At 48.5% G+C, this 19,945-nt stretch overlaps 1 protein-coding gene across 1 annotated transcript; it reads right to left on the minus strand.

The window, feature by feature from the left end:
* Window positions 1-1,364: 1,364 nt before the first annotated feature.
* On the minus strand, window positions 1,365-3,566 carry LOC119384814 (uncharacterized protein K02A2.6-like). Its single transcript, XM_037652508.1, has one exon. It carries the CDS (start codon window positions 3,564-3,566, stop codon window positions 1,365-1,367), a length of 2,202 nt encoding a protein of 733 aa, XP_037508436.1.
* Between the last annotated feature and the right edge of the window lie 16,379 nt (window positions 3,567-19,945).

Raw genomic sequence — 19,945 nt, forward strand, 5'->3', positions numbered from 1 at the left:
CCTTATAGGCTTCGTTTCGTTTAGTAAATTCTACGGTGCTCCACTGTGGCCTCAGCACGTGTGGTGCCACGGGCACGTCAGTTCTTAGGCGCCTTCCCATGAGGAGTTCCGCTGGTGTGAATCCTTGTTTCCCTGGCGTGTCTCTATACGCGAGCAGAGCCTTGTGGATGTTCGGCGATTTCTTGATCAGCTGTTTAGCAGTCTGAACTGTTCTTTCTGCCGCGCCATTGCTCTGAGGGAAGTAGGGGCTGCTGGTTACGTGACTTGATCCCCATTGCTTGACAAACGCTTTGAACTGTGCCGAAGCAAACTGAGGGCCGTTGTCTGATCGTATGATAGCCGGTGCCCCAAAGCGCGCGAAGATCTGACTCAGTGCTTGTGTTATGTTCTCTGTGGTGGTACGCTTCAACTTTTTGAGTTCAAAGAAACGTGAGTAGTAGTCCACAACTACGAGGTAGTTAACACCATCCACACAGAAGAGATCGATTCCTATCGCTTCCCATGGGTGTTTAGGAAGTGGGGAGACTATCATAGGCTCGGCGTGTGGTTTACGGTGTTGTTGACAGATAGGGCATCTTGACACATAACTTTGGATGTGCTGGTTAATGCCTGGCCACCACACCGATTGAGTGGCTCGAGCCCTACATCTCCCAATGCCCTGATGACCGGCATGCAAGTGTTCTAGCACATCACTTTGCATGCTTGGTGGAATGACAATGCGGCTGCCTTTGAGTAAAATGCCATCCACTTGTGTCAGTTCATGGGTAAATGCTGAGTACCTCTGCACGTCCGGAGGTAGTGCCACTTCTTTGGGCCACGACGTCGTGCAGTAGTCCCTAACTCTTGCTAGAACAGGATCGTTCTCTTGTGCTGCCTTTATCTTTTCAAGCATATCGTGGGAAGCAGGCAGAAGTTCCACAGTGAGAATTTCATGTTCTACGATGGCCTTGCTAAGGCTCCTTGGCCTGCTGTTGTCCGTTTCCTTCTGTGGTTTCCTTGAGAGCGCATCGGCTGTATGGATTTCCTTGCCTGGGATGTGGGCATTGGTGTAATCGAACTCGAGGAGTCTGATACGGAACCGTTGCAGACGGGGACTAAGTTCGTCCAGGCGGCTTGATGACAGCAATGGCACTAGTGATTTGTGATCAGTTTCCACGTGAAACTGCAGACCAAGCAGATAGGAGCGGAAATGCTCCCAGGCCCATGTAACTGCGAGTGCTTCTTTCTCTATTTGCGCATATCGCGTCTCCGTGTCAGAGAGGGATCTTGAGGCATAGGCTACTGGAAGTCTCTGACCCGCTGTCTCTTGAAGGAGGACTGCTCCAAGACCGTACGACGATGCATCCGCCGACACAGTGTGATGACTACAAGGGTCGTAGTGAGTAAGCACTGGAGTCGTCGTCAATGCTTTCTTGACGGCGTTGAAGCTTTTCTTGCTGTGGCTTGTCCCAGCACCATTCAGCGTCGCTGTGAAGCAGGTCACGTAACGGTTTTGTGAGCTGCGAGAGCCCTGGGAGAAACTTGGCCAAGTGGTTTGCCATTCCCAAGAAGGACCTCACTTCTGTTACATCTGTAAGCTCTGCTAGGTGACATAGTGCGCTGACCTTTTCAGGGTCGGCACTGATACCATTCGCAGACACAATGTGTCCCAGGAATCTCACTGACTGCTGGTGTAGTACGCATTTTTCTGCGTTCAAGGTGATGCCAGCTTCTTGCAGGTGCTGCAGTACTTCGTGCAGCCGTGCGTCATGTTCTTCCCTTGAAGGGCCAAACACTATAATGTCGTCTTGTAGACACGCTTGGCCTTCAACGCCTTCTAGAACTCTTAGCATTTCTCTCTGGAAAAACTCGGGTGCTGTCGAAATTCCAAAGGGCAATCGGAGGAATAGAAACCGGCCGAATGGCGTCAGAAAAGTGGTGTACTTCTGGGACTCTGGTGCTAGCGGAGCTTGCCAATAACCAGCCCTTGCACCAAGCTTGCTGAACCATGTAGCTCCGGCAAGTCTGGCCAAACATTCGTCGACGGTGGGCATTACGACTCGTTCCCGCAAAATGTTCTTGTTTAACCCTCCGAAGTCGACGCAGATTCGAAGCTCACCTCCTCTCTTTTTCGCGACTACCATAGGTGCGCACCACTCTGTGGCCTCGTCGACCTTTCTGATGACGCCAAGGTTCTCCATTCTCTCCAACTCACGTTTCACACTGGGCAGCATGGGCAAGGGTACTCGCCGCGGATACGTAATAGCGCTTGGCTTGGCATCGGGGAGTAATATTATCCTGTATTCCGTCTTGAGAAGACCCAGGCCTGTAGTCAAGTTGGGGTAGTGGCAGAGAATGTTGGCAGGGTCGCTGACCTTGCTTGTTGACGCTGTGACTTCGAGGAGGCTTGGAAGGATATCCAATGATTTGATTGCAGGACGTCCGAGAAGTGCATCGTGTAACTTGTCGATCACGTAAACTTCTTGACACAATCGGCCATTCCAGCACAAGGTTGCGCTGAACACACCCACTGTTGCGATTTTGGTCCGGCCGGGTCCCAGCAGCTGTTTCTGGGCCTGCTTCAGGTTGCCCATGACTTGTTCTTTGTAGAGGCTTGTAGGTATAGCGGTAACATCTGCACCGGTGTCTACTTTGAACTTCATTGGCAAGCCATTTACTGTAACGTCAGTCCTCCACGGCCCAGAGTCCTGTTGGTCAGTCAATTGATCCAAATAAACCTCTTCCAAAACGGCTTGGTGGGTGCTCTTTTTCTTCCTCGGAGAGGCAGACAAGCACACGGCGGCAAAGTGTCCCTTTTTGCCGCAGGCACTGCATATTTTCCCGTACGCCGGGCACATAGTGCGTGATGGTGGGTCCGTTGTTGAGCCACACCACTTGCACGTCAGCGCCGTTTGATCGCGCTGTGTTTTTTGAGAGCGCTGATTTGGCTTTCCTTTGCTCTTCAAGCATCCACGCATGGTGTCTATAGCCGCAGGCGTCTGTTGCTGCGGCCGTAGATCTTTTTGCTGCTGCTTGATCGTTTCTGAGTTGCGTGCAGCGGTGACGGCGGCTTCAAGAGTCAGCTCGGCGTTAAGTTGCAGCTTCTCGCTTAGTTGCGTGTCAGCGAGACCGACCACGAGCCTATCGCGGATCAATTCTTCTTTCAGATCTCCGTACTCGCAGGTTTCGGCTAGTCTGTAGAGTTCAGTTACGAACGCGTCGACTGACTCATGCGCTTCTTGCTTCCGGCTGTTGAACTTCGCCCGCTCGTATATCACGTTCGTCCGCGGCACGAAATGTTTCGCGAACATTCGTGTTACCGCGTCGTAGTTGAGTTTCTCAGCGTCGGAAAGTTTGAGCGACGCCAGGACATCTTCTGCTTCACGGTCCATCGCGTAAATGAGTGTGTTCACCTGGGTTTCGTCGTCCTGTTTCTTCAAACCTGAGATGACGCGGTACCTTTCCCATCGTGTAAACCACCGCTTCCACTCCTCGGGTTTCCGAAAGTCGAGCTTTTCCGGCAGTTCGAAGACGAAAGGGTTGAGCGGCGTTGCAGCCTGAGCTGCGGGCACTGTAGGCGTTGCCATGGGTGCTGCAAAGTTCCGTGTTGCGGTGCCGGCGTTTGTTAGGCCTACTTGACCGGTGCCTTCTTCACTGCGTTGTCGTGACTTCCACGTATCCCACCGCTGCCGCCATGTCGTGGTCGAGAACAGAGCACACGAACGAGCAGACGGATAACGACAACTGTTTAATGACTTAAGGATTAAAGCACGCGGGCACGCGCGACTACATGTTAGCTCAACAGACACGATCACACACCCAGGTCCTAGAGAGGATCTTCCCGCCTGATCCTCCACTGGTCACGTGATGCGGTACACATAGCGCCATCTGCTAGTGGCGCGTCCGCGACAACAGCCTCATTTGTCGTCTTCCCGTGAGCGCCCAACGCGAGGCGGCCCACCGTCCTTTGATTTACATCCATTCCTGATTGTACCTCTGACTTCATGCACACCACTGAGTTCCCAAATGTAAGCCCCGGGACCATCACACCCTTCCACAGCCCTCGAAGCACCTCGTACCTATTGTATCCCCATAAAGCTCTGTGCTTCATAATTGCAGCATTCCTCTTTCCCTTTGCTACCGATGCTTTCTCTTGTACCTCCATATATCTATCCCCCTCATTTACCCATACTCCGAGGTAGAGCACTGCACGGGCCGATTTTTCCGGCCCGGGCACGGCCCGGCCCGAAACCGCCATGCTCCGGCCCGCCCGAGCCCGGCCCGGTGTTCTTTAATGTGGCCCGTACCTGGCCCGGGCACGAAAGGTTTGGGCCCGGCCCGGCCCGGCCCGTTTCAGCTACTTATGCCTTGAGCATAAAGGAGACACTGTCCAACCTTCGGTGATTGTGAAGATACCTGCCGCACACCAGATATTATCTAGAGATTGTTTAAGGAACTTCTTTCAGTGTCACGACTTTCACTGGTACTGTGTATACTTTCTGTTAATTACGCCCGTAACACTCTTGCGAAATAATTACAGGGCAATATAAAATATAATTGGAGTCATAGCTGGCTGTTTCATGTACGCACGCAGTGCTGACCACGCAATCTTACTTTTGCATTTCAAAGAACGACTACAAAATACCTCCATAAAGTGGGAAAAATAAGCATGGCAAACATTTTTGTTTGAGTCTACATCAACTGCATAGGAGCTAGGGCTGTTGAGTAAAAGTAGCGTCTCCTGCAAACTTCATCTACTGCACAATGCAATGACAAAAAAGAAGTGCTGCTTCTGGGAGGAATACACCAGGCTGGGCAGCGTTACATAAATTCAAGCTGTCGTGTTGACTCCTCGGCAGGAAACTGCACCCAACGTACACTACGTTTTCGTGTTGAAAACAAGAAGGTTCTTTGTCTCACCCTTCTTCCCCGAGTCACCGCCACTGCAGTGCCATAGATCTGTCAAAGTGAGGCACACCCGTTAGCGAGCGAGCCACCGTCCTCGCTGTTCGCTGAAGGTGGCTGTCTCGTCGTCTTCGTGTGACCGCCTTCAAGGGCGTCCGCAGAACTTTTTTCAGGGGGGGGGCAACCGCTGGGCGGGGGGGGGGGGGGGGGGGGGGGTATGGTAGGTTAGCACTAAAAAGGCACTATTTATGGTCTGAGTTATGCACGTGCGAAAACAAAATCGAAACAACGAATCATTGGATTGGAAAATACATTGGATTTTGTTAATGAACAAATAACTAAACCTAATAAGCAATATGCGAAAACATAGCACCGCTCTCAACGTGTTAATTTTGGCGCAAAGCTAGAAACATGAAAAAAGACAGAGGAAAGAGTCAGAGGGGCACCAAACTACGAACTGTTTATTGCCGGCGAAGATTGGAAATCAAGAAAACGTATACGCATATCGCAGGGGCGTGAAACTGTGACGTCAGCATGTCAATACGTAAGCTGTCCATTAAAAAAGGATCTCTCAGATTGATATGATACAAATGATGTGCCACTGACACAAGCGGACCCATTCCTTGAAATATGAAACGCTTCTAAAAGTTATCTCGCCGTTTGGTCTCTGCTCTTGCCAACGATATTAGCTTGCTCGAAACGTGGCGTATATGCGCATGCCTTAACATGCACCGGAAGATGCGCACCATCACTTTTACCAATACTATTGGCGTGCTCCCTCAGGTGGTCATTACGTCCCGTTTGTCCTATGTATAGGCCTCGCCATTGCCACAGCTCACAGGAATTTGGTAGACAACACATTCGGCACGTCGCCTGAAGGGTTTCGCGTGCTTCTTTTGGCACCCTTGCTGCTTAGCACTAGCGGTTCGCTGGCACAGCTGTGCCAGTTAATTTGGAGCGGAAAACACAACAGGAATTCCACGGCTAGTGGCCACCTTCTTCAGGTTATGGCTCACTTTGTGCACGCACGGTAGCACTTGTGGTTTTGCACGCTCCGGTTCTCTCAAGTGCTCTTCCAGAGTACTGATTTTCACTTTCCGTAGTAAAGACTCGGCGACGTCAACCAAGACCATCCGAGGGAAGCCAGCCTTTTTGGAGTTTGCCAATCTGAGTGCAAAGGCTAGTACATCATGTGCGAACACGACCCGCGCAACGCAGATTGAAGGCAATACAGAGCGATGCACATTGAACAATCATAAGACAATAGCGCTTTTGTGCTGCGAGGAAAGTAAGCGCAAGAGACATGATCGTTTTTCAAAGCCGGGCAAATATCTAAAAACTGCAAACAATTGTCGGTCTGAAGCTCATGAGTGAAAGTTAGTTCCTTAGAATTCGTCTTCAAGGCACCTAAAATGAAATATACCATTTCATGGTAAGGCACATGACATATCTTATATTAAACAATAAAAAAAATCGACAACATACCTAAAAATAGAAAATGGATGAAATGAAGTAGAAACACATTGTAGTGCCTGGTCAATACGAGATAAAAAGATGTACTGAAATTGGTGCTACACTGGACTCGATACAAATGCCTTTCTTTTGTAGGTAAATGCGATGCCTTTTGCAGGTAAATGCCTTTCTTTTGTAGGTAATTGCGACAGCGGGGAAGAATGTCTTGGCCTGAATCAAGAGTTCAGAATATGTTAATTCTGAGGTGTCCCTAGTTTTGTTGTGCCACATCTCGTACCAAGATATGCTCTCTTCCTTGGAGTTCTCGATGCTATAAAATTCTTGGAGTTCATCAGCGAGGACAGCAAACTCAACAAGGCTCAAAGACTTCATTTTTGTTGGATGAAGCTGCAGAAGCTTGAAGCTCTTCTCATTAGTGTCAGAAAAGCGGCGAGCCAATGAAGAAGCAGTGAGAGAGTCCAAGTAAGGCACATATATTGCCACGCGGTAATATTTCTCCGGCGACTGTATCCCGTAGTTGTCTCGGTGGGTCTGACGAGAGGCTTGCCTTGGCACAGATATCACTATATTAAAGCGATTGGCTGCCTTACTTGCTGTTCTCATGATGTCAGAAAACTGCTCTTCAGCGTTATTCTGGTGGTCGCGAAATATATTCTGCAGCTCAGTGATGTAGTCGTGTACAGAATGAAAGTTCATGGTTACACTCTGCAGAACGTTCGTAACAGGTTCCAGTCGTGCGCTGTACTTCGCTACGATGTGCAAGCAGACAATGAAAGATGAGCTTGTCGTTGCACAGTAGAGGATGTGAGCTCGTTGCCTAGTTGCAGCATTCGAGGTTGATTCCATTGATGCGAGCTCCTCGAGGGCTTCAACTATGGCCACGTAATGTTGAGAGAAGATCCTAATCGACTTGTATTTTGCAGACCACCTTGTTTCACACAGCATCGGAATGTTGGGCACCAATTTCCTTCGAAGTACGCTCTCACGGAAGAAGTTTATGGTTTGCTTGATTATCCCTATTGTGTTGCGAATTTCAGAGACTTCGTTCAAATCGTTGATCACGAGATTCAGTTTGTGGCTTGCGCAGTGGAAAAATAGTGCCTTTGGAAGTTCTTTCTGTATTATTCTGTTAACTCCAGCTTCTCTTCCAGCCATTGTGGAGCATCCATCATACCCCTGTCCAACGAGGTTCAAAAGAATCAGCCCAGCATCCTTTAAAAACTTCAAAATTGCGGCGGCGATGCAAGCTGAGTTCAGCTGATTCAACTCTACAAATCCCATAAAATGCTCTCGAACGCAGGCATCCGTTACTCTCTTGTCAATGAAGCGAATGCCTATAGACATCTGCTCTGTTCCTGCAATATCTGCAGTTTCGTCCGCAAGGACGGAAAAAGCAAACGCTGTGTTAACTTCAGCCACTATTTCCTCCCTCAGGATGTCGCCACAGATTGTGATGATCTCGTTCTGGACTCGGGCGGAAGTGTACTTTGCATTACCAGGAGAAGATGCAAAGTGTTCTTGAAGTCAGGTATCTCCTGCTTCTACCCGAAAGTCAAGGAGATCATTGAAAACTCCACTGTCAGACTGCTTCCCGCGTACTGGCAAGTCATGCGTTGCACAAAATATAATGGTGGAAATGATCGGAAATAGTTTCTGGCGGTTCGTTTCAACCTGCTCGTGCAGGGCTTTGTTTAGCTGCTGTACAACGGGTAATTTCTTGCCTGATATCACACCCATAAAGTTCTGTGAGGCGGCCATTGCTTCCTGGTGCCATTGGGATTTCCCATGATCCCTGCACGCCTCGTGCATTTTTTTGTAGTTACTGAAAGTGCGCACGATAAAGCTACCTTGAGTACCCCGATGAACATTTGGAGGAAAGGTGACGCAGAAACGACAAAGGGCGCCTTTCAGTGTCGCTGAGTACGCAAACCAAGGGGCGTAATCTGCCAGCCATTGGTAGCGAAAAGTCCTCTTGCCAGGTGTTACATCTTTCTTAAAGTCATATGTAGCATTTGGCGACCATGAATTAGTCAGAAGGCGTAACTTCAAATTGTCTGGGATGCCCGCGAGTTTAGCTTTGTCTAGAAACTCTCCCAAATCACATTCTAGAGAAATGTTAGTTGCTTGCTTGCTGTTGTCACTGTTACTTAATCTCAAGCAAGGAGAAGTATCATCGTGGCTTACTGTGTCGTGGTAGCTCACTGATGGTGGAACCTCTTCCATGGTGGCGACGACCTCAGGCACAGTCCGTTGGTGAAAGTATGCATCACATTCACTAGGCTGGTCAACTTCTGCAAAATCGTCACACGCCACACTAGAATCGTCCGCCGGACAGCTCAGTGACACTCCGTCAGACACCCGTGGACGCTTGAAGAAGCGTCGGATATCCATAATTGGGGACCGGACGAGGCAAAGCTGTCAGAGTTCCTGGTGGTTGACCACTAGAAAATATACGCACACTGACTGGAAGGATAATTATTCAAATGCTCACGTTAAAAACACGAAAGCATTATATTTACAAGGAAATCTTATTTACCGGCTAATACACACGCTCACAAATTCATTCGTCTAGCTCAATCTCGCTCGCGCACCCGCACAGTCGAGCGACCGGGCCATGCACTGCTTGCCGCTCGTTGCTCTCTCGTCCAGTGTCCTGGTTGTTTCATCTCCGCATAGCCATGCACTTAAACACACTGAACCACACAAAGAGAGGCGCACGGGTGCAGGGGCTTACTGTCGAAAAAACGGAACCATGTGGCCGTGTCGGCTCTCCTTGTAGACAGGACATTGCGCGCACCACAAAGTGGGAAGATGGCTGGAATCGTTTACGCGCTGTCGCCGCTCTGGCGAGGTTCCCCGTGATGGATAGCGCAAACAAGGCGCAGGGCTGGCCATCATAAATATATTCCGACTCGCCGAATTTGCTACCTTGTTGAGGTCCCCCACACTGGAGGTGCACTCAACAAGATGCGTGCTCACAAGGGTTGCCGGCTCGGGAGTACCAGCGTATTCCGAACACAGTGAGCAACGAAGGCGAAAACACAATGCCCTGTACGGTGTCTCTTTTCGTGCCGCTATCTCTCTACAGAGCTGAACAACAGAGACCTCCCCTGAAGAAGGGTCGGAACACATGCGTGCCGGCACTGCTACCATCGGACTTGGAGGCGCCCGGCGCCTGAACGTGTCGAAATGATTAGAACAGATCGCCCTTCAGCCCTTTTTAACGATGACACCTTTCGAAGACGGCAAAAGGACACGTGCCCGTAAAACCTATAGACACGCCACAGTCCAGAGGTGCCACCCAAAGCGTAAAAGCGGGGGCTGATTTCACCCGTTTCGCAGGGTGCGTCGCCGGCCCATTCGTGGCGGCTCTTTTCCTTTCGTCGTTGACAACCATCAGTCACGGTTTAAGTGTTTAAGCATAGGCGCGTTGCCATTAGGCTGTAATCATCGCGCGGATGGGCACGGCTGCACGGATGTGTGTCGGGGGCCAAAAAAGACTCCCATAGGAAGAAGGCTTGATTGTGCTTTCAAGGGGGACGAATAAAGCTATTGATTTTGCTTTGCTCTGTGTTATTGGTCGGGCCTTAAACTGGGCCTAAGCTTTAAGGTGGTGGTCACCTTTAATGATATTTGATTGGCTGATCTTCTGATGGCATTTTTGAATAACCGTCGCAACTGGCTTGTTAACCAAGTAAGTGAGTGAAACAACTTTATTGATGCTTGTTAACCAAGTTTTTTATTTTAGCGCGAGCAAAATCTCGATAGCCAGTACAGTCTGAGCTGAAGCTCCAGGCAAACCCTGTACCACGGCTATACTTAGGCTCTAACCAAATGAACAATGAGTACAGTAGGTACTGCAAAGTTAGTCCTTTTTGTAAATTAATTTCTGCTTCTGATTATATAAATACATCCTCCGTCGTGACTCGTCAGTGTCGTCACTTCCTACGAGTACTCATCATGTCGCCTTCGTACACGCTGTACTTCACGATTCTTTTGTCAGGGTTTGGACACATTCCTAAAAAACTAACATGCACATGCAGTAGTATTTTATTTTGAGATGCGTATGACATTGCCGCAACATTAACTAATCATGTAAGCAACATAAGTACATGACTCCCGAAAATGGTAAGGCGATTTAATTTGCATGAGCATGAAGGCCCGCTGTTGTGAAGGTATAATCGAGGCCTTATAAGGACCAACAACAAGGGCAACTTGAGCTCCACAACAAAGCACAGCATGAAACTTGTACAAGCCCACAAGCTTTCTGAGCGACCGATATAAAAGCATTGTTTGGGAGCTTGGGTGGTGAGAGGCGCGACGCCATGGGATATTGTTACAGTCTTTTAACGAAGTGTAGCGGTAATGATTTCTTGCTAAATGTAGCCGTCAATTTTGTGAGAACTAAAGTTCTTGTGTCAGACTGCGTAAATCTCTTAGTTCAGGAAAAGAAAACATGAAACTTGTATCTCAGAATTATTCGCTATCTTCAATAGCCATCGCAGGCAGTCTCACTGCCATGACTTGACGTCTAGATATATATATATATATATATATATATATAGGCATAAAGAGAACGTCTTCTGGCTACCGTCATAAAAGTTGTGAAAAACTCCTTCGTGCTACAATATAAGAAACAAAACAAATATTTATTTTATCGTAACAGTTTCGGCTGGCGCGCGGTGCAGCCTTCTTCGGAGGATGTAATTGAAATGACATGGCCCAACCTGCTGCACCAGGGCCGCCCGCCCAGTTTGGGTGCCAAACGAGAATTTCAAAAAAAAGATAAAAAAAAGGAGAAAGGAAAAGAAGAAAGAGAGAAATAACGAAGGCAGCAACAGCAACAATTGCTTTGTTGGGGCATTCGTCAACAGCTGCAGAACGAGGGAGGGAAAGAACAGCGGTAGGAAAGACGGAGAGCCGCCGGAGGCGGGCGAGGCGGGCGGTTTATCCCTGTCTTATCTTCGTAGGGTAGATAAAAAGGCGGCCTGAGCAAGCGACCAAGGAAAAGGGGAAAAGAGAATTGTCGCTTCTACACATCACACAGATGGTCCAAGTTAAGATGGTACCGCAGTTAGCCCGCGGCGCCGGGCCGTGCACACACGAGAAGAGATACATACGACCCGCTCTAGCTTTGGGAAAACTTTGGCCACGATACAACGCTAAAAGTACTCCCCCCCCCCCCCCTCTCTTTCATATATATATATCCCGAATTCCAGGGGGGGGGGGGCAGATGCCCCCCTTGCCCCCCCTTGCGGACGCCCATGACCGCCTTCGATCTTTGAAAATGTTACGCCTTAAAGCAAGACCAGACTAAGGGCTTCCAAAACAACTGTTTATTAGAGCGCCGAAGTGAACACATCTTATATACACTAATCTAGGCAGTTTACTGTTTCCTTACACGGTACCCAAGAACGTCTTTCACTCACTATAATGGAGGAAACTTATATTAGGCGTTTCTTGAAATTACGTGTAGCATACCGATGGAGCAAAATTGTAGACGTCTTGTACTGTGCAATTTCTGTGCACGCCAATGCACTCCAGGTGGTTTAAATTACCCGGAGCCCTCAACGATGGCGTCTCATATAGCCTGGGTCACTTCGGAGAGTTAAACCCCACAAAACAAAAACAAAGCCAAACAACGTACACACGCAATTATACAGATACGTATGAGACCCGGGCCTAATACGGGCCTGGCTCAGGCCCGAGCCCGACCCGAGCCCGAACATCACGGGCCCGAGCCCGGCCCGGGCCCGATCCAACAATCCCTTACCCGACCCGGCCCGGCCCGCGGGCCGTGTCGGGCCCGGGCTTTCGGGCCGGCCCGGGCCCGTGCAGTGCTCTACTCCGAGGTACTTGTACTGGGAGAGTATTTCGGCCGCGCGTTAAAAAAGTCACGTGGTACACAGAGCTGCTCCGCGCGCGGCGGTCGCGGTTGCCTAGGCGACGAAGACGCGGCCGCGGCGGCACTCCGACCGTCGTTGGGTTCTGCGGCAGTGCCATGTTTCCTTTGGTATTACAACTGATAATATGACGCCGCTAAACGGTCCGTGAGCTCCTGCTTTGGCCACTCGTAAGCCAGGATCGGATTCCCTTCGTTGCTGGGCGGCCGACGTCTCTCTTCCTGATGAGTTTTGTCGTGCAGTTGCCGCGACACGCCTCTCTCACTCGAAACTCGGGGTCGGCCCGTCACGTTGGGCCCATGCTAATTCCCATCATATTTCCCGCCGCGCCGCTTCTCCCGAAGACAGAACCTTGTTCGTACTCGCCATACTCGTCGCCGAACGTCGTAATGCTCTGCGCCGACAGTGCACGCTTTTGTACTGCTTTGTTCACGCAGAATTTATTCTTGCAGCAACAACGAAATGAATCAATGTTAGTGCTGTTAAATCAAGGTGTGCGGCCTAGAGGTAGGGGCCACTCTTGTAAGCTCAGTGCGAGCAGTCCGGCCGCATTAGAATTAACACCACAATTGAAGCACGATATGCAACACGAACTGGCGGTCGAATGTCAACAAGCATGCACGCTAGCAATAAACAAAGATAATGAAGATGTGCGTCTATCCTAGCCTCTCCTCACTCCATCGCACAGTAGTCAGGGGACACCAAGCCCAGCTTTTTACTCTGCCGAAATAACATAACACTACCGCAGAAGGGGAGCGCATACTATCGATACGATGGCCGGAGCCACCGCGTCCACGCGTCTCGCCGGTCTCGCTCGCCTGGCAACGGCCAGACCCCCGCTATTCGCAACTTCCACGGCCTATAGGTGGCGCGACTGTACATCCAACATGGCGGTCGTTGAGATTATCGGCCCGCTGCAGACGATTTAGGAACGTACATGTTTGGCGAAGAGCTCAGTTCTTTGCGCTTCGGCTGCACTCCGATGTATGTTTTAGTGAAAGCAGGGTTGCGGTGACATATTATAATAAGTAAAGGAATGTCGGGTACGTAATTGGAACCTCATTAGGAAGATAAATATGCACACAATTGTAAATAAAGCAAACACACTAGTCGCGTTGCTTGCGGCGCTTAATCGCGCGTTGCAACCCCCGCTGTGTTGTTAGCACGATGTGGTAGTAGGAGACTCAGTAAAGATGTCTGAGACATGCTTTATCTCATTTTTGCTTGCATTGCATTCTGCCGCGTAGCTAGCTCAGCTCCATTCAAAGCACGAAGTAATGTAAGTAAACGAAAAAAAAAAAAGATGTGTTGCCCTTCGAGACCGAAGCACAAGAACCACTTGAGGCATGTGCGATTATCGGAAATACGATTTTATTGCGCTTTCTTGGTAAAAAGAGAAAAAAAAGCAGCGGAATGCCACAATAGGTCGACAAGCAGCGAATGAAACCAGCGCGAGACGCAATTTTCACGTTTAAGATGTGACGTTCCTGTTATCATCCTACGCTTTCGGTGTTTATGAGAAGTGCAATAAGTAACATCGTACGGGACAGGGACGAAAAAACAGCACCATCAGCAAGTAATACCGAACAAAAAGAGCTGGAGATGTGAAGGTCACGGAGGCACTTCACAGCCACTTCAGACGTGGAATGGTGCGATGGACGCTTTGAAAGCGGACTTTTCATTATATTCTAGAGGCGGAACGCATTCCTAATCAGTTCTGGTACTGTCTGCACAGCGACTGTGTCGAGCGGAGGAACGAAGCGCGAGAAAGGTGATATGAGGTAGTAGACATATGCTCAAACACAAAATTGGATTCTACATACATTCATGGGCCTTGATTATTTGCTTGCGAAGTTTAACCCGCTTAACCACTCACGGGTTTTCGAGACGTTAATCTGAAGGGGAGGCTTTTGCTTTGCCTCCCGCTGTACGATGTGAGCACCGAGGCCCGCAGTAAAATCAGTTGCCTTTTTCTTTTATTTTCCGTTCACATTGAGGAGCCGAAAGTGTCACGTATCGAGATCGTGCACACCATCGCAAAACGACCCCAAACGAGACAAAACAAGTGGCAACATTCGCTGACTCAAGCGGGTCCAACATTTCAATAATCTCAACAGAGCTTCCGGCGGCCACCACTCGGCGGCGCCACGGTACCTGGAAGTTGCGAATAGGCACTATACCCCCGCCTGGCACTATTCGCAACGGATGGATGGATGGATGCTATGAGCGTCCCCTTTAAAACGGGGCGGTGACATGTCTGCCACCAGGCTCGAAGAAAAAAAAAAAAAGAAAAAAAAAAAAGCTTCCTTGTTTCATGTTGGCCTAATACCTTATCTACATTGATTAAATCTATGTTATTATACCAAAAAATATAAATTCACGGTCCATCTCTCTGCCTCTTAAGGCAGAATGACCTTATTTTTCCGCCATTATTTATTTTTGTTCTTTATCTCTACTTTTCTGCCACCAATACTCTAACCGTCTCTTACTTATTTCTATCGCGGACGTGTTCAGCTTTCCATTGTTGTCCCTAAAACCCAAGGCTTCATGTAGACTCGTGCCCACACGTATACCTGGGTGAATATCGCCACATTCAATCAGTACATGTTCCATCGTTTCCTTAGTTCCCCCGCAGCATGTACATTGTTCTTCTTCGTTACTAAATCTCGCTTTATAACTACGCGTTCTAAGGCAGCCCGACCTTGCTTCAAACAGTAAAGCGCTTCCCCTTGAATTATCATAAAACCTTTCCCTCCTTATTTCGTTTTTTCCTTTTCGGTAGTTACTCAGAGCCGGCTTCTTTTCCATCGCTGTCATCCAATAAGTCCTCTCCGCCTCTCTGACCTTCCGCTTAATGCTCCTTGTTGCCATATCGCCCGCACTGCCAGCCGTATATTTACTGGTGAGCCTCCTGGTTCTTTTTCTCCACTGCGTGTCAACGCTTTTTCTATACAAATACCTGAAAACCTTCTCTGCCCATCTACTCTCCTTCATTTTCCTCAGCCTCTCTTCGAATCTCATTTTGCTCTGCGCTTCCCTCACTTCAAAGCCTGTCCATCCCATATCACCCTTTACCGCCTCATTTGTCGTCTTCCCGTGAGCGCCCAACGCGAGGCGGCCCACCGTCCTTTGATTTACATCCATTCCTGATTGCACCTCTGACTTCATGCACACCACTGAGTTCCCAAATGTAAGCCCCGGAACCATCACACCCTTCCACAGCCCTCGAAGCACCTCGTACCTATTGTATCCCCATAAAGCTCTGTGCTTCATAATTGCAGCATTCCTCTTTCCCTTTGCTACCGATGCTTTCTCTTGTACCTCCATATATCTATCCCCCTCATTTACCCATACTCCGAGGTACTTGTACTCGCTTACCCTCGGTATTTTTTGGCCCTGTATTAATACCGTATGGTCTCCGTGATCATTGAATACCATCAATCCACATTTTGTTGCACTAAATCCTAGTCCTAGAGCCTCACACTCCCTTCCGCATATATCTGCCAGTCGCTGTATATCATCTTGACTGTCCGCAAATAAGACAATATCATCAGCATAAAATAGACCTGGAAGCTTCTGCTCAACCATCGCTCCGACCTGTCTGTGTGACAAATTAAATCCAATGTTGCTACCTTCTAGCGCTTTTTCCATCCTCGCCATGTACAGCATGAATAACAGCGGGGACAAAGGGCATCCCTGTCTCAGCCCCTTGCTAATTTCAACGCTGTCCTTGCTACTTATTCCTTCCCATTCTATACAAACTGTATTTCCTCGGTATATTTCCCTCAAAAGCTGTACACAGTCGTCACCTATGCCCACTTCCTTCAATATATCCCACAAAATTTCCTGATTAACGTTGTCATACGCCCCGGTGATATCTAGATAAGCTACGTATAAGGGCCTGTTTTCTATTTTAGATATTTCTATACACTGGGTAAGAACAAACAGATTATCGTCTAACCGCCTGTCGATTCGAAATCCATTCTGAAGTTCTCCCAAAATATCATTTTGTTCTACCCACGCTTCTATTTTTAATTTTACTGCCTGCATCGCCAACCTGTATAGCACCGATGTAATTGTTAGCGGTCTATACGAGCGAATGTTATCCTTTTCTCCCTTGCCTTTATAGATTAAGTTCATTCTACTTTTTCTCCAACTGTCTGGTATTTCCCTCTCCTGTAAGCACTTTTCTACGGCTTTCAGCAGTGCTTCTTTAGTGTTATGTCCCAGTTCGTTAATGAGGCTGACGGGAACCCCATCTAAGCCCGGAGTAGTGCGCTTAGGAATTTTTCCTTCGGCCTTCTTCCAATTGAAATTCTCTAGTACTACATCTTCGTCGGTTGCACTCCTTTGCGTACTTTTACTCACCGGGGGAATCCCCTGGGGGACCTTTTTAAACGAATCGGCTGTTATCTTTCGGATGTAACCTAGCGCTTCATATCCTTCCAATTTATTTCCTCCTTCATCTACCATATGTTGTTGCATTGTGACAGACTTCCTACCCAGCGCTTTTAGGTGGCTCCAAAATATCCTAGGCGCGGCCTTCTTCTTTTCGCGAATCTCTGTCATCCAGCGTTCACTTTCACCTTTAATTTTTGCCTCGACTAATTTCTGCACAATGGATTTTTGCTCTAAATATATTTCCCATATTTGGTTGACTTCGTCCTGTGGCCGCTTCTCCTTTTTTGCCTGTCTGTGCTCCCGTGATGCCTGACGTCGCATCTCGATCGCTTCCCGGATTTCTTTGTTCCACCAACTTTTTGGCTTTTTCTTTCCTTTCCAACAAACAGTTTTCTTCTCTATTTCCATTTCTTTCGTGATTACATGTAGCAGCTCACTATACTTCCAGTCTTTGCCTGGTAGTTCGTCTACTTTTTCCTCGACTCTTGCGGCTATATTTGTTATTTGTTTGTCATTTAGATACGAGCTGCCAAACTTTGATTCTATGTTCTTATTTTCAGTTTTATATCCCATTTGTAATATTATGCGTTTATGATCACTACCCAAGCTGTTAATGCCTTCTTCGTCTATTCTCATCTCTCTAAGTTTGTCATATATTCCTTCTGTCATGAGACAGTAATCAATGCTCGATTGCCTGTTTCTGACTTCCCACGTGATCTGCCCCTCACACTTAGGCCCCACGTTAACTATCTCAAGACTATGTTGCTCGCAGAGATCTAGCAATAACTTGCCATTGGTGTCTGAATATCCGTCAAGGTCATGAATGTGAGCGTTCATGTCCCCTAGAAGGATTATCTCGGCATCATGACCAAATTCTTTAATATCGGTGCTTATGCATTTCACTATCTCCAGATTCTTTTCTCTGCAGTTATTGCCTGTCCACAAGTAAGCTACACCTAGCCACGTTTTCTTTCCACCTACTGTGCCCGAAACCCACATGTGCTCTGAACACGTTTGTTTCACTCTCTCCCATTTTGTTCTGCTATGAATTAGCATTCCAACCCCCCCACCTCTCCTTTCTGATGTGATCCTGTTACATCCTTCCCAAACATAATTTTCAATATGTGGTGGCTCTTCCAAGTCTCTAAGGTGTGTTTCTGTAACCGCATAAACACCTATCTGTTCCTTGTTTAACTGTCCCTCAATCTCTAACCATTTTGCCTTTTTTCTGCCACCCTGCATGTTAATGTAACTAATTGCAACACGCGCCTTCTCCCTTCTTTTACCTTTTCTCTGTTTTTTCGCTATACTACCTGTCAAAGAGTCCCCCTGGTTGTTTTCCTCATTACAAGCTACCATGGGCACCGAAGGGCCCGCGTGCCCCCCAAAAAAGCTACTGCGCGTCCTGCAAGACGCCAACCCACCTCATGGCCAAGCCTCCTATCGAAGTGTATTCCGTCTCTTCGAAAACCACCCCACCTGTGCACCTCTCTGTTTATTTCCACTACCTCGATGCCTTTCTCTCTACTCATCTGCCATATCTCTTTGTTTGCGTCGACAACCGCTCTTTGCAGGTTGCCGTCACGCACCGGTACCTCCGGTATTGTGCATACCACTATCTGCACCTGAGGGGAAATGGCGCGCATTTCATCGACCCCTTTCGCCAATGTGGTCGCTAGTTCGGCTGATTCGTTACTCAAGACGTCGTTTAGACCTCCCGCGATTATCACGAGGTTACGTCCATTAGACTTAGCTGCGAGTTTTGCGTTAGCTTGTCTCATCACTGATCCCAGCCTATGGCCCGGGAACTTTCCTATTAAAACTCGTTTGTCGCCTCTCACCCTTTCCTTGACTGCTTCTGCGCATGTAGCTAAGTTCGAGTCCCCGGCGATTATCACGTGATCCGACTTTTCTGGTGGACTCTCCCGCACCTGGCCACTGCACCTGTTACTAGCGCGTGCTACTGCTGTTGTTTTGTCCCCTCCCGTTCCCAAGACTACTTCGCGGAAGGTGGGTCCTGTGTCCCTTGCACCTGTCTTTTCCAAACCTGTTTCCCCCTTCGCGCCTACCACTGTGGGGGTCGATGCCCCATTTTTCCCGCTGTCGCCTGCTTCCCTGTTCCCCGTGGCTACATTTGCTGGCATGGCTACATTTGCTGGCATGGCTACCTTTGCCAATCCCTCCTCGGCTGACTTAAGCCTTTCCGCCATAGCCATCGTTTTTTCCCGCTCTGTCGCTACCGCTTTCTCCAGCTCGGAGATTCTCACCTTGAGCTCATTCTGGGCGGCCATCATTATTTCCATCTTCGCCTCTAACTCGCATTGCTTACACTTGGCGTCAGCTCTCTCTGTCGTCTCATCCTCACAAACCTCTATTTTCCGCCCCATTCCGCATCCTGAACACTTTACGGTCTTTTTGACCATGGCTATAGAGCATTCACGCGGCAGATTAGATACACTTAAAGCCAAATGATATCACAAAACTCCGCAAGTATGTTACACTTCAAAGCACCTGTGCACCTTTCAGCCACGTGGTGGCCAAAAAAAACAAATATTTAAAAAAAAAAAAACACCCGAAGCGACTGTCACACCACTTTGTACCAACAGCACAAAGTTGTAAGCTCTATTAAGCTGCAATCTAGTGGCTTAACTAAAGAAACAAGCTCGAATCATGCAAAAAAAAAAAGCACTTATCTGACGCTGTCATTCCGGAGCCCACGAAAAACACGTCCGTCCTCTAGCAGTCCTCTAGCAGTTTCCTGCTAGAGTCCTCTAGCAGTCCTCTAGCAACTTCCAGGTACCGTGGCGCCGCCGAGCGGTGGCCGCCGGAAGCTCTGTTGAGATTATTGAAATGTTGGACCCACTAGAGTCAGCGAATGTTGCCACTTGTTTTGTCTCGTTTGGGGTCGTTTTGCGACGGTGTGCACGGTCTCGATACGTGACACTTTCGGTTCCTCAATGTGAACGGAAAATAAAAGAAAAAGGCAACTGATTTTACTGCGGGCCTCGGTGTTCACAGCGTACAGCGGGAGGCAAAGCAAAAGCCTCCACTTCAGATTAGCGCCTCGAAAAGCCGTGAGTGGTTAAGCGGGTTAAACTTCGCAAGCAAATAACCAAGGCCCATGAATGTATGCAGAATCCCATTTTGTGTTTGAGTATATGTCTACTACCTCATATCACCTTTCTCGCGCTTCGTTCCTCCGCTCGACACAGTCGCTGTGCAGACAGTACCAGAACTGATAAGGAATGCGTTCTGCCTCTAGAATATAATGAAAAGTCCGCTTT

This window comes from Rhipicephalus sanguineus, chromosome 3, assembly GCF_013339695.2.
Source record: "Rhipicephalus sanguineus isolate Rsan-2018 chromosome 3, BIME_Rsan_1.4, whole genome shotgun sequence".
Taxonomy (NCBI): Eukaryota; Metazoa; Arthropoda; class Arachnida; order Ixodida; family Ixodidae; genus Rhipicephalus; species Rhipicephalus sanguineus.